Source organism: Ranitomeya variabilis, chromosome 4, assembly GCF_051348905.1.
Source record: "Ranitomeya variabilis isolate aRanVar5 chromosome 4, aRanVar5.hap1, whole genome shotgun sequence".
Taxonomy (NCBI): Eukaryota; Metazoa; Chordata; class Amphibia; order Anura; family Dendrobatidae; genus Ranitomeya; species Ranitomeya variabilis.
The window spans coordinates 735,839,783-735,863,068 of NC_135235.1; the positions used below are offsets into that span (position 1 = coordinate 735,839,783).

At 45.9% G+C, this 23,286-nt stretch overlaps 1 protein-coding gene across 2 annotated transcripts in view; it reads right to left on the bottom strand.

The window, feature by feature from the left end:
* The window catches only part of LOC143767980 (uncharacterized), a 433,969-nt gene extending 412,002 nt beyond the window's left edge, over window positions 1–21,967 (bottom strand). The window contains exons 1-7 of one of the 2 annotated variants that reach the window (XM_077256568.1): window positions 21,820–21,967; window positions 1,360–1,510; window positions 1,051–1,230; window positions 845–968; window positions 664–761; window positions 310–459; window positions 1–180 (exon numbers count right to left, since the gene is read on the bottom strand). In XM_077256568.1, the coding sequence (XP_077112683.1) occupies window positions 1–180; window positions 310–459; window positions 664–761; window positions 845–968; window positions 1,051–1,230; window positions 1,360–1,510; window positions 21,820–21,956 (1,020 nt within the window). In that variant the 5' untranslated portion in view covers window positions 21,957–21,967. Of the gene's footprint in view, window positions 181–309; window positions 460–663; window positions 762–844; window positions 969–1,050; window positions 1,231–1,359; window positions 1,511–19,373; window positions 19,584–21,819 lie in introns of those variants that run through there. The other variant, XM_077256569.1, reaches the window with a different exon arrangement.
* Between the last annotated feature and the right edge of the window lie 1,319 nt (window positions 21,968–23,286).

Consider the following 23,286-nt stretch of genomic DNA (forward strand, 5'->3'; position numbering starts at 1 on the left):
CTCTCCAGTCAGCAGCTCAATCATCTTGTAGGTGAGTTCTAGGATCTTTTGGTCATTGATGTCCTCATGTATCAGTGTGTGAGGAGGAGGCCTTGTGATTGGACTAAGGGGTCTTTCCCATCCCTCAGACACAGGGTCCTGACAGCGCTCACTAGAAATTTTTTTCACTAATGTGTAATCCTGGTTATGGAAAGACACATTAATAAATCTCACTACAGACATTTCCAGAGTCCTCACCTCTCCAGTTCTGTCCATCTGTTATTCCCATAAATAAGAATGATGTAATGTGACACCATCAAAATCTCTCACCTCTCCAGTAAGACGGAAGAGGATCTCTAGGGTGAGGTGTAATATCCTCTCCGCCATCTTGTATCTGTCCATATCCATCTTTGGTGGGCAAATCAGGAAAATTCTCTTATATAGAAGATCTTCACTGAGAGGATCCGATATTGTAGAGACCTGAATGAGAAGAAGATGAGCCGATGTAACATCATAAAAATCCTCTGTAATAATACAATTACTGGAGATAATAAGGGAAACATAATAAATCTCATATTTTACAGTATTTAGTTTTCTTCTTTACAAAAACAAGACTGAGCACAAGACCTTCACCACCGTCTACACATCATAGGAGAGATCTCATGACTCCTTCTCTCCATCTACCTGATGATTCTGAGAGACATTGGGATCTTCTTGTTTACAGTCCTGTAGAAGAAGAGGACGGGGACATCTCTCTGGTGTTGTCCTCTTACTGGATAGATCTGGAGGAAACACACACACGGACTGAATTCATTCTTTGCATACAGATAATTATAGGCCAAGTGTATTTAGTCCTGTCTATTACCTGGTGATGTGAGGGGCTGGGGAACCTCCATCATGACGTCCTTGTACACATCTTTGTGTCCTTCTAAATACTCCCACTCCTCCATGGAGAAATAGACAGCGACATCCTGACACCTTATGGGAACCTGACACATACAATGATACTGTCATCCCCCGATCCCTTCATAGCGTTACTGTATAATGTCCCAGCATTCCCAGCAGTGTCACCTCTCCAGTCAGCAGCTCAATCATCTTGTAGGCGAGTTCTAGGATCTTCTGGTCATTGATGTCCTCATGTATCAGAGGGTGACGTGGAGGCTTTGTGATTGGGCTCAGGGGTCTTTCCCATCCCTCAGACACAGGGGCCTGACAGCGCTCACTAGAGGTCTTCTTCACTACTGTGTAATCCTGGTTATGGAGAGACACATTAATAAATCTCACTACAGACATTTCCAGAGTCCTCACCTCTCCAGTTCTGTCCATCTGTTATTCCCATAAATAAGAATGATGTAATGTGACGTCATCAGAATCTCTCACCTCTCCAGTAAGACGGAAGAGGATCTCTAGGGTGAGGTATAATATCCTCTCCGCCATCTTGTCCCTCTTCATATCCATTCTTGATGGGTAGTTAAGAAAAATTCTCTTAATATAGAAGATGTCTACTGAAAGGATAGGATATTGTAGGGACCTGAATAGTAAGACGATGAGACGATGAATCATTACAAAGAATTCTGTGTAATAATAAAATTACTGGAGATAACAAGGGAAACCATTTCAGAAGACAAAACTAGTGTTGAGCATTCCGATACCGCAAGTATCGGGTATCGGCCGATACTTGCGGGTATCGGAATTCCGATGCCGAGATCCGATACTTTTGTGGTATCGGGTATCGGTATCGAAACAACATTAATGTGTAAAATACAACATTAATGTGTAAAATAAAGAATTACCGTATATACTCGAGTATAAGCCGAGATTTTCAGCCCAAATTTTTGGGCTGAAAGTGCCCCCTCGGCTTATACTCGAGTCATGATCGGTGGTGGGGTCGGCGGGTGAGCACTGTCATATACTTACCTGCTTCCGGGGCTCCTGGCGCCCCCCCTGCATGTCCCACTGTCTCCGGGTGCCGCAGCATCTTCCCCTGAGCGGTCACGTGGGACCGCTCATTAGAGAAATGAATAGGCGGCTCCACCTCCCATAGGGGCGGAGCCGCATATTCATTTCTCTAATGAAGCGGTGCCGGTGACCGCTGATAGAGAAAGAGGCTGCGGCACCGAAGACAGGCAGGGGGAAGGAGCGGGACGCCGGGAGCAGGTAAGTATCGCATATTCACCGGTCCGCGTTCCACACGCCGGGCGCTGTCTCCATCTTCCCGGCGTCTCTCCGCACTGACTGCAGGCAGAGGGCGCGATGACGCATATAGTGTGCGCGCCGCCCTCTGCCTGATCAGTCAGTGCGGAGAGACGCCGGGAAGATGGCGCCGAGGAGCTGCAAGCAAGACAGGTGAGTATGTGTTTTTTTTTTTTTATTGCAGCAGCAACAGCTATGGGGCAATAATGGACGGTGCAGAGCACTATATGGCACAGCTATGGGGCAATGGTGCAGAGCACTATATGGCACAGCTATGGGGCAATGGTGCAGAGCACTATATGGCACAGCTATGGGGCAATGGTGCAGAGCACTATATGGCAGAGCTATGGGGCAACGGTGCAGAGCACTATATGGCACAGCTATGGGGCAACGGTGCAGAGCACTATATGGCACAGCTATGGGGCAACGGTGCAGAGCACTATATGGCACAGCTATGAGGCAACTGTGCAGAGCACTATATGGCACAGCTATGGGGCAACGGTGCAGAGCACTATATGGCACAGCTATGGGGCAACGGTGCAGAGCACTATATGGCAGAGCTATGGGGCAACGGTGCAGAGTACTATATGGCACAGCTATGGGGCAACGGTGCAGAGCACTATATGGCACAGCTATGAGGCAACTGTGCAGAGCATTATATATATGGCACAGCTTTATGTGGAGTATCTATGGGGCCATAATGAACGGTGCAGAGCATTATATATGGCACAGCTTTATGTGGAGCATCTATGGGGCCATAATGAATGGTATGGAGTATCTATTTCTAATTTTGAAATTCACCGGTACCTGCCGCATTTTCCACCCTAGGCTTATACTCGAGTCAATAAGTTTTCCCAGTTTTTTGTGGCAAAATTAGGGGGGGTCGGCTTATACTCGGGTCGGCTTATACTCGAGTATATACGGTAAAATAAAAAATATTGCTATACTCACCTCTCTGACGCAGCCTGGACCTCACCGAGGGAACCGGCAGCGTTGTTTGCTTAAAATGCGCGCGTTTCCTGCCTCCCGCGACGTCACGGCTTCTGATTGGTCGCGTGCCGCCCATGTGGCCGCGACGCGACCAATCACAGCAAGCCGTGACGTAATTTCAGGTCCTGAATGCCTATTTCTGCATTCAGGACCTGAAATTACGTCACGGCTTGCTGTGATTGGTCGCGTCGCGGCCACATGGGCGGCACGCAACCAATCACAAGCCGTGACGTAATTTTAAAATGCGCGCGTGTCCTGCCTCCCGTGACGTCACGGCTTGTGATTGGTCGCGTCGCCCATGTGACCGCGACGCGACCAATCACAAGCCGGAACGTAATTTTAAAATCCTGAATGCCTAGAATTAGGCTTCCAGGACCTCAAAATTACGTCACGGCTTGCTGTGATTGGTCGCGTCGCGGCCACATGGGCGGCACGCGACCAATCAGAACCCGTGACGTCGCGGGAGGCAGGAAACGCGCGCATTTTAAGCAAACAACGCTGCCGGTTCCCTCGGTGAGGTCCAGGCTGCGTCGGAGAGGTGAGTATAGCAATATTTTTTATTTTAATTCTTTATTTTACACATTAATATGGATCCCAGGGCCTGAAGGAGAGTTTCCTCTCCTTCAGACCCTGGGAACCATCAGGAATACCGTCCGATACTTGAGTCCCATTGACTTGTATTGGTATCGGGTATCGGTATCGGATTAGATCCGATACTTTGCCGGTATCGGCCGATACTTTCCGATACCGATACTTTCAAGTATCGGACGGTATCGCTCAACACTAGACAGAACGTGTAGATGTTGTATTCTCTAGTCTTGTATGGACTGGAACATAAGCTCAATTACTGAGTAAGACATCTCCTCCATGCAACCAATCACTGGCTATGTTACTCACTGCTTCGGGAATTAATTTAGGAATCACAAGTTCGTTGGGACAGACCAGAAAATACAGAGTCTGGCGGGGACCCAAGCAGCAATTACTGTATTTTTCAGACTACGAGATGCACTTTTTCCCTAAAAAATATTTTTAGTGGAAATGGGGGTGCATCTTCTAGTCGGAATATACTTACAATTAGGCTGGGGTCACACTAGCGAGTTTTACGGACGTATGAGAGGCGCAAAAACTACGCATTGCACATGGACCAATGATTCTCTATGGGGCAGCTCTATCTGCCGTAAATTTCTCTGCCGTATTTTACAGGTGTAGAAAATCGCAGCATGCTGCGTTTGTCAGCATATTGCACAAAAAATCCACCAATGAAAGTCAATGGGGGCGAGAAAAATACGGATTACACACGGACCATCAGTGTGACTTGCGAGAAATACGCAGCGGTGTTCTATAGAAACGCCGGTAATTCAGTGGGGTGTACAGTAAAATCACACTGACAGGTTAGAATAGATCAAATAAATGTCTACACATAGTATAGGGATATATATATATGTCATACAGCGCTAGATAGCAGAAAAGCCGGCTTTTGCCATCTCCTTATCAAACCCGACAGGATATGTGACATGGTTACATACAGTAAACCATTTCATATCCCTTATTTTTTAACATATTCCTCACTAATAATGTTCCAAGTGTCTGTGTGCATAATTTGGGGGGGGGGGGGTCTAGCTGTGAAAATAAAGGTTTAAATCGCGGAAAAAACAGGCGTGGGCTCCCGCGCAATTTTCTCGGCCAGAGTGAGAAAGCCAGTGACTGGGGGCAGATATTAATAGCCTAGAGAGGGACCATGGATATTGGACCCCCCCCCCCCCCCCCTTGGCTAAAAACATCTGCCCCCAGCCACCCCAGAAAAGGCACATCTGGAAGATGCGCCTATTCTGGCACTTGGCCACTCTCTTCCCACTCCCGTGTAGCGGTGGGATATGGGGTAATAAAGAGTTAATGTCACCTTGATATTGTAAGGTAACATAAAGCCAGGTTAATAATGGAGAGGCGTCAATAAGACACCTATCCATTTTAATCCAATAGTAGTAAATGGTTAACCCCTTCATGACCTGTTCGTTTTTTGCAATTCTGATCAGTGTCCCTTTATGAGGTAATAACTCAGGAACGCTTCAACGGATCCTAGCGGTTCTGAGATTGTTTTTTCGTGACATATTGGGCTTCATGTTAGTGGTAAATTTAGGTTGATAATTTCTGAGTTTATTTGTGAAAAAAACAGAATTTTGGCGAAAATTTTGAAAATTTTGCAATTTTCACATTTTGAATTTTTATTCTGTTAAACCAGAGAGTTATGTGACACAAAATAGTTAATAAATAACATTTCCCACATGTCTACTTTACATCAGCTCAATTTTGTAAATAAAATATTTTTTTTGCTAGGAAGTTATAAGGGTTAAAATTTGACCAGTGATTTCTCATTTTTACAACAAAATTTACAAAACCATTTTTTTAGGGACCACCTCACATTTGAAGTCAGTTTGAGGGCTCTATATGGCTGAAAATACCGAAAAGTGACACCATTCTAAAAACTGCACCCCTCAAGGTGCTCAAAACCACATTCAAGCAGCAGAAGGAAAATGGAAGGAAAAAATGAACATTTAACTTTTTAGTCACAAAAAAGTTAAAATAAAAAATCAACAATATCCCATACCTTCCGTCGTTCAGTCTTGTCCCACGCTGTAAATCCATCTAAAGGGGTTAAATAATTTTACAAGCAAGAGCCTGCTAATGCAGCTGCCCCTGCCTGTAAAAACTGGGGAATGAACGTGAGAAAATATTCACAAAAATTCCCACGCTCGAGTTCATCTGAGGTTATACCAGCAGGGGGCACAGCACCGCAAGTCTAGGTAGCTACATTCCCCTGCTTTCCATTCATTCCCCAGTTTTTACAGGCAGGGGTGGCTGCATTAGCAGGCTCTTGCTTGTAAAATTATTTAACCCCTTTAGATGGATTTACAGCGTGGGACAAGACTGAATGACGGAAGGTATGGGATATTGTTGATTTTTTATTTTAACTTTGTTTCAGGTGACAAGGGTCTTCAATTGGATTGAGAGTATAATAAACTATTACCACACCCTGTGTCTATTTCATCAAAATACTTTTTTCCTAATGTGTGTGTGTGTGTTTTATTAACCATTTACTACTATTGGATTAATAATGGATAGGTGTCTTATTAACATCTCTCCATTATTAACCTGGCTTAATGTCACCTTACAATAGCAAGGTGACATTAACCCTTTATTACCCCATATCCCACTGCTACACGGGAGTGGGAAGAGAGAGGCTAAGTGCCAGAATAGGCACATCTTACAAATGTGCCTTTTCTGGGGTGGCTGGGGGGCAGATGTTTTTAGCCAGGGGGGGGGGCCCCCAATATCCATGGTCCCTCTCTAGGCTATTAATATCTGCCCTCAGTCACTGGTTTTCCCACTGGTGGAGAAAATTGCTCGGGAGCCCACGCCATTTTTTCCCGCAATTTAACCCTTTATTTTCACAGCTAGGCCCCCCAAATTGTGCACACAGACACTTGGAACATTATTAGTGAGGAATATGGAAAAAAAATAAGGGATATGAAATGGTTTACTGTATGTAACCATGTCATATCATGTCGGGTTTGGGAAGGAGATGGCAAAAGCAAAATTATGTATGTATATATATATATATATATATATATATATATATATATATATATACACACACACACACACATATATAAAAGTTTTCACGAATATTTGAGCCCATGGATCCATTGTATGTCCGTCTTGCAAGCCGGCGAGAAAATCTCGCTGTACGGATGCCATACGGATTACATACGAAGTATGACATGGGCAAAATACGCTGCCACACCCTGCCTACGGATCACTATTTTGGGAACATTTCTGCATATTACGCATGTAAAATACAGACCGTATTTCCCAACGCTGAGTGTGACTGCGGCCTTAGTGTGACGGCAGCAGGAGTCGGGTGATTCTACGGCGGTCCCACACTGCAGGGTGATCACACTCCCTTCCTAGACTGGTGTGGCAGTATCCGGCAGTGCGCAGTGGTGCGGGTCTCCGCCAACATTTTTGGAAAGCCCGGAGCACCGAACATCCACACTGCTGCCATGTGGTGTCCCCTGGTAAAATGGCCTCTGGGAAAATGGCTGCCAGGTCGGCATATGCACACATTGAGATCTCGGGAGATGAGATCTTGGTGCCGAGATCTCAATTTGCTGCGGCATTTTCCCAGAGGCCATTTTACCGGAGGCCACCGCATCGCACCAGTGGGGGTGTGCGGGGCTCGAGGGCTTTCACAAAATGACAGCGTAGCCCCCACAACCCTGAGCACCGACGAACATGCCGCACCAGCCTGGGATGAGATTTCCCAGAAGCCAATGCTTCACAGCAACGGATGTGTGGGTGCTCCGGGCCTTCAGAAAATGTTAGAGGAGCCACCGCACCACGAGAACCACAGAACCTGCCACACCAGTCTGAGATAGGAGTCATATCATTGCCGGACCACGAACAACCCCTGTAACCACGCTCCACCAGCGCTACTGATGTCTCACGGTAAGCTGAATTCGAACTGTATGACGGACCACCATTTGACACATTTTTTTTCCCTATTTTCCTTCCGAAAATTTGGGGGTGTGTCTTATAGTCAAAAAAAATATGGTATATTTTTATTATTTTACAACATTGTTTTTTTCTCTGACATCTACTAATAGAACCTATAAAGTTTAGGCCACAGACAACAAATAGTTTGTTCCTCAGAGTCGGCAGCTGAATACTTTTCTCATAGACTCATCTTCCATAACGCTAATTCTCGTCTCATTTACCGACACTGGAATCGGCATTAGCAACACTGCAGGAGATATTCATTACACGTGACAGAAGAAATAACTACTTCATGATGAGGACGACATCTTCATCTTCTACTACGGCTCTAGAAACATATTTGGCCACAGTCCATCACTGACTCCATCACCACTAGCCGTCTATATGAATGTTTCCAGTCATCCCGCACTGTAATCTTCTATCACGTCAGATCTCATGTCTGATTCACACACATAAGTTTGAGGCTTTTATAAAAGCTTTTTTGTGCTCAAAAACACCACGGTCAGAAATTACCATATTTTTTGGACTATAAGACACACCGGACCATAAGACGCACCTAGGTTTAAAATTTTATATATACAGCTCTTGCAAAAATTGAGACCACTGCAAAATTTTCAGTTTCTCTGATTTTTCTCTTTATAGGTATATTTTTTGAGTAAAATGTACATTGTTGTTTTATTTTATAAAGTACTGACAACATGTCTCCAAAATTTAAAGCTAAAAATGTTGTATTTATTTTCAGCAAATGAGAAATTGGCAAAATAAGAAAAAAGGAACAGTGCTTTCAGACCTTAAATAATGCAAAGAAAATAGAATTATTCTTACCGTTAATTGGGTTTCTAGTAACCCACCACGACAGCACACCTGGAAGATATTACTCCTTTCCTAATAGGGACAGGAAATGACAAAGAGGTTAAATAACCCCTCCCTCATCCTCCCCTCAGTGTTATTATAAAAGGACCACAGGAGAAGTAATGCTTCAAATTATATTTATTCTTTTCAGAACGTATATTAAGCAAAGGGAGGGATTGCTCCTGCTGTCGTGGTGGTTTACTAGAAACCGAATTAACAGTAAGAATAATTCTATTTTCTCTAGTAACCCCCCACGACAGCACACCTGGAGCAGTACCCAAGAGTAATATTTAGGGAGGGACTATAGCTCTAAGGACTTTTTCTCCGAAGGCTAAGTCTTCCTTTGACATCAGGTCTAGCCTGTAATGTTTGGAAAATGTATGGACCGAGGACCATGTAGCAGCTCTGCATATTTGCTCGATGGAAGCACTGTCTTTCTTGGCCCAGGAGACAGCTGTTGCTCTGGTAGAATGAGCTGTGAATTTTTCTGGCGGTGGAAGGCCTTGGATCTGGTAAGCCTCCAAGATTGCTCTCTTGATCCAGTTGGCAATTGTAGATTTGGAAGTCTTCTTCCCTTTATTCTGGCCGTGAAGATGAATAAACAAATGCTGATCCTTTCTAACTTTGTCTGAAACTTGAAGATAATAAAGTACCATTCTCCGAACATCCAAAGTATGGAAATGTTCTTCTTCCTCATTCTTTGGTTCCTGATAAAAGGAGGGGAGAATTATCTCCTGAGACTTGTGGAAGTCAGAGACGACCTTTGGGAGAAAGGATGGATCCAATCGCAGGATAAGTCTGTCTTGTAGAATCTTCATGTAGGGCTCATTGATTGACAGGGCCTGTAGTTCACCTACTCTCCTGGCTGTAGTTATTGCTATCAGGAAGGTGGTTTTCCAGGCGAGTCTATCCATTCCTATTGATGACATGGGTTCAAAAGGTGGAAGTGTAAGTCCCTTCAGGACTATATTGAGGTCCCAGGATGGGACTATATTTATGGATCTTGGAGATATGCGGGATGCTGCCGTCATAAATCTTATCTATCTGTGGTCGGCTAAAGGCTGGTCAAAATACAAGCTCAGGGCCGCAACCTGTACCTTGAGGGTGCTGGGTCTGAGACCCTTTTATAGCACATCCTGCAAAAAATCCAAGATTCAGGCTAGGTTTGGCCGGTCTGGGTTAGGCCGTTCAGGAGCACTCCATTTGATAAAGGTCTTCCATATTTTTTGATAGATGGAATTGGTTACCGTTTTTTCGGCATTTCTGTAGCATTCTAATGACGTTCTTTGATAGCCCTCTGGTCCTCAGAATTGAGAATCTCTCAGGATCTGGATAAAGTATTGGCCCTTGATAGAGAAGGTTCTTGACCGCTGGTAGTGCCATCGGTCCATCAACTTTTAGGCTGATGAAGGTCCTAAATCAGCTTCTTTTGGGCCACAATGGAGCCACTAGGATTACCCTGACCCTTTCTGTCCTTATCTTTTGTAGGACTTTTGGTAGAATCGGTAACGGAGGAAAAGCATAAGCCAGTGAAAATGTCCATGGTTGGGCCAAAGCGTCCACACCTAGCCCCGGATTGGTTGGGTCTAGTGAGAAAAATTGGTCCACCTTTGTGTTCTGATCGTTTGTGAACAGGTCCACTTCTGGCTGTCCCCACCTTCTGGCCAGTATCTGAAAAACTTCTGGGTCTAAACTCCATTCTCCTGGATGGATCCTTTTTCTGCTCAGGAAGTCGGCCTGTATATTTATTTCCCCTTTTATATGTAGGGCAGAAAGTGAGAGAACGTGTTCTTCGGCCCAGGAAAACATTCTGGCTGATATTGCTTTTAGATCCTCGTGTCTTGTACTTCCCTGATGGCGAAGGTGGGCAACTGTTGTCATGTTGTCCGAATATATCTTGATATAGGAATTTTGAAGAAGAGTTACTGCTGCTTTGAGAACTTCCTCTACCGCTTTTAGTTCTCTGTAGTTCGAGGATCGTTGTCTTATCTCGTTTGGCCAGTCTCCTTGAAATATATGTTGGGCCACATTAGCTCCCCAACCTCTTTCGCTGGCATCTACCGTTATAGTGATCGCTGGATCCTGCGACCAGGGAACTCCTCTGATTAAGTTCTCCTTTTGTAGCCATCATGTCAATGAGGATTTTATTTGTGGTGGTATGTGGATCTTTTTGTCTAGAGAATCTGGGGATCCGTCCCAGTTTGTCAGGATATGGGTCTGGAGTATTCTGGTGTGGGCTTGTGCCCATGCCACCATCTGGATACATGATGTCATGGTCCCGAGAACCGACATGGCCCATCTTAAAGATACTACCTTCTTGTCCCGCAACATTCTTATTTTTGCTGTAAATAAGGTCCGTTTTTGTTCTGGTAAGAAAGATGTTTGGCAGTGAGAGTCTAGTAGAACTCCTAAAAAGATCTTTGATGTTGATGGAACCATATCTGATTTTTTGGGGTTTACTATCCAGCCTAGGGACAACAAGATTTGGACTGTCCTCTGAAGATGCTCTTGTAGAATGGGAACTGTGGGAGCCACTATCAAAAGGTCGTCGAGGTATGGAATTATGCATGTTTGTTGACCTCTGATGTAGGCCATTACTTCGGACATGATCTTCGTGAATATTCTTGGGGCTGAGGATAGCCCGAATGGGAGGATATTGAACTGAAAATGGTCTATGTTTTCTCCCCTGGTGACTGCAAATCTTAGGAATCTTTGATAAGTTGGATGGATTAGGATGTGGTAATATGCATCCTGTAAATCTATAGTTGCCATAACGAAATCCTGTCCTATGAGGGGTACTGTAGATCTTACTGATTCCATCTTGAACCTTCTGTAGGCGACATATCGATTTAGGGGTTTTAGGTTGATTATCACTCGATGGGACCCATTCGGTTTCTTTATTAGGAATAAGTTTGAATAATGTCCTCTGTTCCGCTCGTTCTCCGGGACTGTGGAGATCACATTGTTGACTAGCAGATCTTGTACTCCCACTATCAATGTGAATTGTAGCTTTGGTGTGGATAAAGATGTTGTCTTTAACATCTTTTGAGGATACAAACTTTTTCCCCCGTCTCTGACTGATCTTAAGGTCCATTGGTCTGAGCAGATTGTTTGCCAGTATGGGAGGAAGTTTGAGATATGACCCCCCACCGTGGTGGCATAATTGTTTTCTTTGATTTTGGAGTTGGGGAAGAAAAAGATTCCTGTCTTTTCCCCCTTTAGGATAACTCCAACGCCCCGACTTACTCTTACCTCTGTATTGAGGAGTATGCTCTTGCGGAGAGCGTAAGGGTCTCTTTCTAGTGTCTCTAGGCTCTGGCAATGTCTTCTTTTTGTCTGAGGCCTTCTCCAGTAGATCATCCAGGGCAGGCCCAAACATATATTTTTCTTTAAAAGGAATAGAACACAGCCTCATCTTCGAAGTCATGTCCCCAGACCAAGATCTTAGCCAGAGTGCTCATCTTACAGAATTTGACAACCCTGATGATCTTGCTGCCACCCTCACTGATTATGCCAAGGCATCTGACAGAAATCCTGTCGCTTTCTGGAAGATAGGTAGGGAGGCTAGAATATCCTCTCTGGGAGTGCCTGAGGACAGGTGCTCTTCTAGTTGTCTCAGCCAGCGGTGCATTGACCTAGCCACACAGGTAGATACAGAATTGATGTTCAGTAAGGACGCTGAAGTTTCCCATGATTTCCTTAGTAGCCCGTCCATTTTACGTTCCAGAGGATCTTTCAACTGGGAGGCATCTTCAAATGTTAGCGTGTTATTTTAGCTACCCTAGCGATCTGGACGTCCACCTTTGGAATCTCCGACCAGCATGAAGCAGTGTCGTCATCTACCGGAAACCGATCCTTAATTTCTGCTGGGGTGGTCAGCCTCTTTTCTGGGGATTCCCATTCTTCTAGGACCAAGTCACGGATATTTTTGTGAATGGGAAATACTTGTTTTTTCTTAGAACGGAGACCCCCGAACATCTCTTCCTGTACTGACTGAGCCGTTTTTTCTTCTTCAATCTCCATAGTCTTCCTCACTGCTGTGAGGAGTTCTTCTATGTCACTCGAGGAGAAGTAATATCTCCCCTGTTGGGAAGCCTCTGAATCTAATGATATTTCACCCTCTTCTGGAGGTTCATCTGACATCTCCCCCTGAGAATCCTCATGTCCTTCATCCTCTGGATTAAGCCTTCTTTTCATAGCCTCCGGAGGAGCACTAGGGGAGGGTGTGGGTTGGGAAAAGGTGGCCAGAGAGCTTTTGATCTCGTGCTGGATTAAGCCTTTATTCTCTTCCATGAGAGATGGCTCCTCTTCCCTAATAATTTTCTCTGTGCATTCTTTGCACAATATCTTCTTGTATGAAGAGGACAATTTCTTTACACAAACTGCGCATTTGCACATAGCTTTGGATTTGCCTCCTGATGCGGGTTCCTTGTCCCCCTGAAATAAAGGGGAGAAGGAATCATAAGTTTGCAACCCGCATCAGGGAGTGGACACCCTGGGCCAGACTACTTACTGGGGCCGGGATGGTGCTGGGATCTGCAAGAGCAGAGCGCGAGGCAGCGGACATCTCCATGCTTTTCACCACACAGTGGTCCTACCTGAGATGTCTTCTTGTCCGGGGCTCTTAAATAGGCGACGACCACAGCACCTGTCCTCCTGTTGAGAGAACCTCCTCCTCCAGTGTCCGGATGTATGTGGGGGGAGGTCGCCAACATCATCCACGCCGTTCTATCATGCGTTCCAGCGTGGAACGCAAAAGGACCTTCCTGAACACTGAAGCTGGGCGGCGTCTGACGTCACATCCTGCCGTCGGCTTCAGACCGGAAGTCCTCATGGCACGCATACCGCTGGAGGAGAGGGGCTGGAGAGCTCCGAGAGGTCTCCAGCCGAAGAATGCCGCCCAGACCTTGCCCTGCAGGTGCGGACTGGTGGCGGATGTCCTGAGTCCAGAGAAGACAGGAGCAGCGCATCGGGAAGAGAAGTAAGTCTGCTCCCCAGCTGCCCGGTGTTAAGATCTCTTTTCCCCCCGGTTACCGCTGCTGGCACAGTACACCTCTTCATCCCTAGTAGGGACAGGAAAAAACACTGAGGGGAAGATGAGGGAGGGGTTATTTAACCTCTTTGTCATTTCCTGTCCCTATTAGGAAAGGAGTAACATCCTCCAGGTGTGCTGTCATGGGGGGTTACTAGAGAAAACAAGTTCTTAATCATGTAGAAACAACAATACTCATGTTTTAACTCAGGAAGAGTTCGGAAATGAATATTTTTTGGAATAACCATGATTTTTAGTCACAGTTTTCATGAGTCTTGGTATGCTTTCCACCAGTCTTTCCCACTGCTTTTGGGTGACCTTATACCACTTCTGGAACAAAAATGTAAGCAGTTCTTCTTTGTTTGATGGCTTGTGACTATCCATCTTCCTCTTGATTACATTCCAGAGGTTTTCAATGGGGCTCAGGTCTGGAGATTGGGCTGGCCATGACAGGGTCTTGATGTGGTGCTCCTTCATTCACACATTGATTGACCTAGCTGTGTGGCATGGGGCATTGTCCTGCTGGAAAAACCAGCCCACAGAGTAAGGGAGCATTGCCTGAGCAGAAGGAAGCAAGTGGTTTTCAAGGATAACTTTGTATGCGGTTTGATTCATACTTCCTTCGCAAACATTAACCTGCCCAATTCCAGCCTTGCTGAAGCAACCCCAGATCATCACTGATTCTCCACCAAATGTCACAGTGGGTGCAAGACGCTGTGGCTTGTACGCCTCTCCAGGTCTCCGTCTAACCATTAGACGACCAGGTGTTGGGCAAAGCTGAAAATGAGACACATCAGAGAAGATTACCTTACTCCAGTCCTCTATGGTCCAATCCTTAGGGTTTTTGGCAAACTTCAGCCTAGCTCTCCTTTGTTTCTCATTGATGAAAGGCTTTTTTCTAGCTTTACATGACTTGAGGCCTGCCTCCAGGAGTCTGTTATGAACTGTTCTTGCCGTGCACTTCACCCCAGCTGCCATTTGCCATTCCTTTTGTAGGGCACTTGATGTCATCCTGGGGTTGCTGACTGAGATTTGAATAAGATGATGGTCATCCCGGTCAGTGGAGAGTCGCTTTTGCCCCCTGCCGGTCTGTAGCTTTGTTGTCCCCAATGTCTGCTGCTTGACCTTGTTGTAATGGACTACAGTGCTTCTACTAGTAAAACCAGAATTGAGCCTATCTTTTCCTCACTCAAGATTTTTCTTTTCAACTCCTTTGACATGGTTAGAAATTATTTTTTCATTCAAATTAATTTAGGGCTATTCCTAGCACTTGTTTGATCATCCAGCTTGTCCTATTGCACACAACAGTGTTTTTTATACTTTCCCTTGTTAAATAAGATTTTGTTCAGGTGATCATCTAATCAGAAGCACATTACGTAGAATGAGGTGTACTTTGGTTGGAATTAAACTGGCCCTGGAATGGAATGGCTATCAGACACGTAGAGATGGTGATTTTTAGAAAACTGTGCAGTGGTCTCTTAATTTTTGCCAGAGCTGTATATGTTCCAATCCTGATATAAGTGGCTCCATTCAGGTATATATAATATCTATCATGGTATGTATGTCCTCATTCAGTTATATATGGCCACCAATCCAGGTATACGTCTCCTCCTTTGAGTATACATGGCCCCTTATCCTGATATATATGGCCCCCACCCTCATCCTGGTTTACATAGTTAACCATCCTGGTATATATGGCTGGCCCCCATCCCGGTATACATGGCCCCCCTTCCTGGTATACATGGCACCCCATCCTGGTTTACATGGCCACCATCCCCATCCTAGTATACATGGCCCCCATCTCCATTATAGTATACATGGCCACCATCCCCAACCTCATATATATGGCCAATATCCTCATTTTGGTAAACATGGCTCCATCATTATCATGGTATAGATGCCACCCAATCCTGGTAAACATGGCCCCATCACGCTGCTCACATAAAAAAGTAAACAATTTTACTCACCTTCCCTCTGCTCAGCGCCATGTTTGATGCCATCAGCTGATTTCAGAGTGAAAGCAGCGCACAACGTGTAAGTAGCCTCCACACGCCGAGGTCAGCTGCCAGAATATTCAATGCCCCCCACGCCCATATTCCTGGGCGTGGTAAGCAGCGAATAATCATTTTCTTTAATAGTGGTTGGGAGATCATGTGTGCCCGCTATTAAAGAGAATGAATATTCACTGCTCCACAGGCCCAGTGAGAGGGACTATGGGCGCGGGGAGCAGTGAATACTCATGATCTTTAACAGCAGGCAGATGTGTTAGCTGCAGCTGCTGGCTCCTGCCTCCTGTAACCTGCTCTTCAGTCTCTGCCACTTCCCCCTTGCCCATAGCCACTATAAAGGTACATCTGGACAATAAGACGCACCCCTTTCTCTAAAACTTAGGAAGGAAAAAGTGCGTCTTATTGTCCAAAAAATGGTACTTGACAACAGTCTCCATATACAGTGTTTTATGGGGTTTATTTCTGGCCGTAGGCTTTCCTACATTACAAGAAAGACAACAGAAAAAAAGCAAATATTAAAATGTTTAAAAAAGAAAATAGACACCAACAATTCTTGGAAGAAGAAAAAAAACCATAAAAAAGCAGAAGACCCATTCTATTATTTTTTAACATGTTAAACATTTTTTTTTTTTTTTCAAATTAACTTTTTTGGGCCCCAGAACATAGATGTACACCTCAGGGACAGCACAGGTGCGGCTGCAACAAAAACCCTGGCAGTTTAACCACTTGCTCTTGTCAAAAGCAAACATGGCATCTCAGATGGTGTGACAGTTCGGCTGAATGCCCTCCGCCCCCGAGTACTCGATAGTATGGGTCGGCCTAGATACTACGATACTTACATGCCTAATAATGGTCAAACAACAGAATCTCAAATACAGATACCATAATAATAATAATTCGGGATTAAAGCAACCCGTATACATATGGGTACAACCCTGCGGAGAACCCAAACAACATTCAACCACCAAAACATGGAGCAAAAACACCACCAAAAAAATCAAAGAAAAAGTTTTCTTGATTAGAATAAAATTGTATTCTTTTATTGCAAAAATTGAGTAAAAACAGAAGTCATTAAGTTATAAAATAGATAGATAGAGCTATTCGAATATGGCCACAGATGCCAAGATGTACAAATGATACAGACAAGACATACTCATGGGCAAAAGTAATACATAATCATCAGCAATATCGCCAATTAAAATATCAATCCAAACCAAAGTGCCAGTGCATAAACCCCAGAGATATAGGGATGGCCAAATCCTAAGTGTCCTAGAGGTAAGTGTACAATAGTGACAGAGATTTGTCACTGTTCTTCGATCAGTGACCTATCATAGAACACTCACCACCTAAAACACTAAGGGGCCATGCATATTGTAAGTAGTCTCACCCATATTGATGTCCATCTGTAGCCAAGCGCCCTGACGCGCGTTTCGCAATGGCTTCCTCAGGGGGCTGGGATTTAATTAGAATCACCTGGAAAACTAATTATCACGTGTTTAAGATTGATTCCAGTGATCCATTGAGCCCTGAGACACAATACCATCCACGAGTTTATTTGAAAAACAAAACAATTAAATCTTTATGACACAAATTCAATTTGCATAATAATTTGGAACACTGTGTAGCTGTGAGGTTGTCGGTGGGGTGGATGGTACCATATTATGCATGTAGAGGGCAGTACTGTGGGAACATTAGAAAACGGAGGAAGGCAGTGTTGTGGGAATATTATACTGTGTGCGAGGGGGATGCCAGTCCTGTGGAAACATTATCCTGTGTGAATGGCAAGCTGCTATTGTTGAAAAATTATATTATGTAAGGGGATGGCGGTAATGTGGGAACATTATACTGTGTGTGTAGGAACCTGCTTTTGTGAAAACATTATACTATGTAGGAGGATGGTGGTACTGTGGGAACATTACACTATGTAGGAGGATGGTGGTACTGTGGGAACATTATACTATGTAGGAGGATGGTGGTACTGTGGGAACATTATACTATGTAGGAGGATGGTGGTACTGTGGGAACATTGTACTATGTAGGAGGATGGTGGTAATGTGGGAACATTATACTATGTAGGGGGATGGCGGTAATGTGGGAACATTATACTATGTAGGGGGATGGCGGTAATGTGGGAACATTATACTATGTAGGGGGATGGCTGTAATGTGGGAACATTATACTATGTAGGGGGATGGCTGTAATGTGGGAACATTATACTATGTAGGGGGATGGCTGTAATGTGGGAACATTATACTATGTAGGGGGATGGCTGTAATGTGGGAACATTATACTATGTAGGAGGATGGTGGTACTGTGGGAACATTACACTGTGTGTGGTGGGATGATGGTACTGTGGGAACATACTGTGTGGAGAGAATGGCGGGACTGTGAGGTTATACTATGTTTGGGGGTATGGTGAAACTGGAAATATCTTTTGTGTGAGACATGCCAGTACTGTGGAAACTTTGTACTGTGTGAGGGGAATCATATATACTGCATAAGGGGTGTATAAACATGTGTCATAACAACAAATCCTCAGGGCTGTGCGGCATTTGTACAAAAAGACTGCCATCTGCCATTCAGACAGGACCCTACGGAATCAATGGGAAGAGAAAGTTTCAGGAAGAAACGGTGTAGATGGTACACCAGGTCAGGTGACCTTGATGACACAGTTTCCTGTTATTATAAAGGCCATAGCCCTAAAGCCAGAACATGTTTGGTGCCAAGCAAAAAAACGGGGTGCGGGGAAGAATCTGAGGTACCAGGTCATGGTAAAGTGCCCAAGGCAGCCGATTGTGGTGGCAGTACCCAGGCGGCACCAGATGAGTCCCAGAGTCCAGAGTATGCCAGCAAAGGCCCGAGAACCACACCTGTGCTGGTGAAGACCCAGAGTCCAGACTATGCCAGGCAATAGCAGAGTCCCAGCTCTTGTTACTTCTGGTACAAGAGACGAATGTGCCAATGATCTGTGAGGAGAGTCTGCTCAGTAGTATACGTCTGCATTAAAGAGCAGGAGGCGCGAGTGAGCTGGGCATTGCTTTCAGCACCGAAATCAGTGTAGGTGTTGGTCCAGGGTAATCAGGGGTGGATTAAGGGTAGCCAGGGCCCCGGGCTGTTCAGACACTGTGCCCCCCCCGGGTCATGTGACGGGGGTCATGTGATGGGGGTCATGTGACACCTGAACCAGATTATTCCAGAAAAATGGTCGGGCCCTACTCTACTGTAACCTATTAAATATTTGTTAAAATGTGCAATACAATTTAGGTATATTTTGACCAATATCACATATAAGGAACAAATACCACCGCGCCATGACCAGACCACAAATTACAACCACAGTGATCGAATAATATCACATACAAGGAACAAATACCACCGCACCATGTCAAGACCACATATTACCACCACTTGGTGACCAAATAGCACATACAAGGGACAAATACCACAACACCATTTCCAGACCACATATTACCACCACATAGTGACTGAATACTACAATACTGATCAGTAAAAAAAAAAAAAAAAAAAAAAAAAAAAAAAAAAAAACCACAATACTATCACCATAAGTGCCAGTATTCACAGGAGATCTGTACTTAGTATGCAGTGTTTGTGTAGAGGTAATACAGTGATCACTGGTGACATTATACACAGGAGCTCTGTATATAATGTATAGGTAATACAGTGATCACTGGTGACATTGTACACAGGACCTCTGTATATAGTATACAGTGTATAGTGTCAGTGTATAGGTAACACTGACTCACCAGTGACATCACTAGGTGAAGTCCTTAATCTTTCATCCAGCACAGACCGCCATCATTTCTTCCAGCCAGGACTCGTTTCTGCAGGAAATAACACAGTTATCTCGAGCTCCGCTTGCAGAACACATTACTTAATTTTTCACAACTTCTACATTACACCACATGAAGAAAAAAAAAGCGATATAGTGTCACTCTACACAGTAACAGGACCGCCCCCCCATTTAAAACAATGTCCTCAAAAAATAAAATTAATACATCACTGCAGTAATAATATCCCTTAATTAGCCCCTATGTCCAGCATTGCCCCCAGACAGTATGTTCAGCAATCTGCCCCAGTATGTCCAGCATATTGCCCCAGAGTGTCCAGCAATCTGCCCCAGTGTCTACAGCATTGCCCCCAGTGTCTACAGCATTGCCCCCAGTGTCTACAGCATTGCCCCCAGTGTCTACAGCATTGCCCCCAGTGTCTACAGCATTATTGCCGTAATGCCGTTACTTAATACACACAAAAAAAAACAGAGTCTCCTCACCTGACCAGCGCTCCAGGCAGCGAACTCCCTTCAGCAGCGCACACTCGCCGGCGTCTGACAGACACCGGCGACGTGTGCACTGCGCCCGACTTCAGCTGCCAGCCTCCAATTGGCTGGCGGCTGTTGTTGTTAACTATTGACGTGCGGCCCCTCTCTCTGCCCACCGGCCGGGTCTGGGCACATAATGATATGATATACATACGCCAGTACAGTAGTCAGTCAGGGGGCCTGATGGAGGTGGCCAATCTGTGCGGTAGTAGCCCAGGGCCCCCCCACACCACTGGGCCCTGGGCTACCGCCCAGATTGACCCTCTGATAATCCGCCCCTGAGGGTAATACAAGAGACAAGGTGAAAGCTGGTAGAAATGAAGGCGGCCCAGCGAGCCTTGATAGGCTTTATTAGGAGGACTTATGGCCTAACGGGAAGAGCCGGAGACCCCGCTATGGCCGGTGTTCGCAGAGTAGAGTGTTGTCGACCATATGTGTCAGGAAAATCCCCCTTGTCAGTAGCTAAAGTCACATGTGGTTAGAGGCTGCTATTAGTGAGAGTGAGGCGGAGAATTCATTGTGTATCTGATATTGGATATTTCACCTCGTAATCACCCTGTTCTGCATTATTCACTGTTGCCATAGTGACCACAATTCCCATTATCAGGAAATAATTATATTGGTTACTTCCACCTTGTGTTTGTCGGTGTGTTGTATCCGGTCACCTGCTTACAGGGGCATAATGGGGGCATTATACTGTGTGGGGGCATCTTATATACTGCATAAGGGGCATATTGGGGGCATTACACTGTGTGGGGGCATCATATATACTGCATAAGGGGCATATTGGGGGCATTACACTGTGTGGGGCCAAGAAAGGGGCCCTGTACTGTGAGAACAATCCGCTACCTCACTTCCTGTCCTCCATAGTTGGGTCGTATGTATTAATTACAGGAAATAGAACAAAACCGTTATGATTCTTATAAAGTGGCAACAAAATCCTCAAAAGAGTCTCAGTGCTGAAGGGGTTAATGTCCCCAGCGCTCAGTAATGGGGAATCTCCAGCACCGACCTCCACCCGCAGAGCCGCACTCCATATAGAGAATAATGGAGTCTCCAGCACCGACCTCCACCCGCAGAGCCGCACTCCACATAGAGAATAATGGAGCCTCCAGCACCGACCTCCACCCGCAGAGCCGCACTCCACATAGAGAATAATGGGGCCTCCAGCACCGACCTCCACCCGCAGAGCCGCACTCCACATAGAGAATAATGGAGCCTCCAGCACCGACCTCCACCCGCAGAGCCACACTCCACATAGAGAATAATGGGGCCTCCAGCACCGACCTCCACCCGCAGAGCCGCACTCCACATAGAGAATAATGGAGCCTCCAGCACCGACCTCCACCCGCAGAGCCACACTCCACATAGAGAATAATGGAGCCTCCAGCACCGACCTCCACATAGAGAATAATGGAGCCTCCAGCACCGACCTCCACCCGCAGAGCCGCACTCCACATAGAGAATAATGGAGCCTCCAGCACCGACCTCCACCCGCAGAGCCGTACTCCACATAGAGAATAATGGAGCCTCCAGCACCGACCTCCACCCGCAGAGTCGCACTCCACATAGAGAATAATGGGGCCTCCAGCACCGACCTCCACCCGCAGAGCCGCACTCCACATAGAGAATAATGGGGCCTCCAGCACCGACCTCCACCCGCAGAGCCGCACTCCACATAGAGAATAATGGGGCCTCCAGCACCGACCTCCACCTGCAGAGCCGCACTCCACATAGAGAATAATGGAGCCTCCAGCACCGACCTCCACCCACAGAGCCACACTCCACAGAGAATAATGGAGCCTCCAGCACCGACCTCCACCCGCAGAGCCGCACTCCACATAGAGAATAATGGAGCCTCCAGCACCGACCTCCACCCGCAGAGCCGCACTCCACATAGAGAATAATGGAGCCTCCAGCACCGACCTCCACCCGCAGAGCCGCACTCCACATAGAGAATAATGGAGCCTCCAGCACCGACCTCCACCCGCAGAGCCGCACTCCACATGTATGGCTCCTCTGTGCGCACAGGACCTGTGATGAGGTCACAGGAGGGGAGGAGTCAGGGGTCACATGATCAGGGGCCTCAGTGTATGATATGCGGAGTGCAGACTATTACTCACCCAGGGACGGTCCCACTGCGGTCTGGGTCTGATGGACGCCGTGGTCCGGTGTCTCCCATCTTCTTACGATGACGTCCTCTTCTTGTCTTCACGCTCCGGCTCCGCTGTACTTTGTCTTCCCTGTTGAGGGCAGAGCAAAGTACTGCAGTACGCAGGCGCCGATGTAACAGGCCAGATTAACCCCCCGCCCAGAATATACCCGGGGTTAAAGTGGCCTGGGCCAGATTATACCCCTCCAGGTCATAATATACCGCAGCTACTGTAGATCAGATTTTTCAGGCTTTTGAGAACCATTGGGTGACATTCTTAATAACGGGGCCCCAGGCAGCACCCAGGGGCCCCAGGCAGCACCCAGAAGCCCCAGGAAGCAAAGAGGGGCCACAGGCAGCACACGAGGTCCCAGGCAGCACACAGGACCCCAGGGAGCACACGAGGTCCCAGGCAGCACACAGAGCCCCAGGCACCACACGGGGCCCCAGGCAGCACATGGGGCTCCAGGCAGCACACAGGCCTCCCTGGCAGCACACAAGGCCCCAGGCAGAGCACAGGGGCCCCAGGCAGCTCACAGGGGTCCCTGGTAGCACACGAGGCCCCAGGCAGCACACAGGGGGGCATGAGTGTGCAAGGGGAGAAGAGAGCGCGCAGGGCCCCTGTGCGCTGTTTGGGACCCCCTGTGTGATGTCTTTGGCCCCGTTCTTGAGTATATTAAAGATTAAAGCATATTAAAGATCAGATTTTTCACGTTTATGAGCACCATTGAGTGATATACTCAAGAATAACATAATTTTTCAACATTTTAGTGTTTAACCCCTTAAGCCCCGAGGGTGGTTTGCACGTTAATGACCGGGCCAATTTTTACAATTCTGACCACTGTCCCTTTATGAGGTTACAACTCTGGAACGCTTCAACGGATCTTGGCGATTCTGACATTGTTTTCTCGTGACATATTGTACTTCATGTTAGTGGTAAAATTTATTCGATATAACTTGTGTTTATTTGTGAAAAAAACAGAAATTTTCCAACTTTGAATTTTTATGCCCTTAAATCACAGAGATATGTCACACAAAATACTTAATAAGTAACATTTCCCACATGTCTAATTTACATCAGCACAATTTTAGAACCAAAATTTTTTTTTGTTAGGGAGTTATAAGGGTTAAAAGTTGACCAGCAATTTCTCATTTTTACAACACCATTTTTTTTTAGGGACCACAT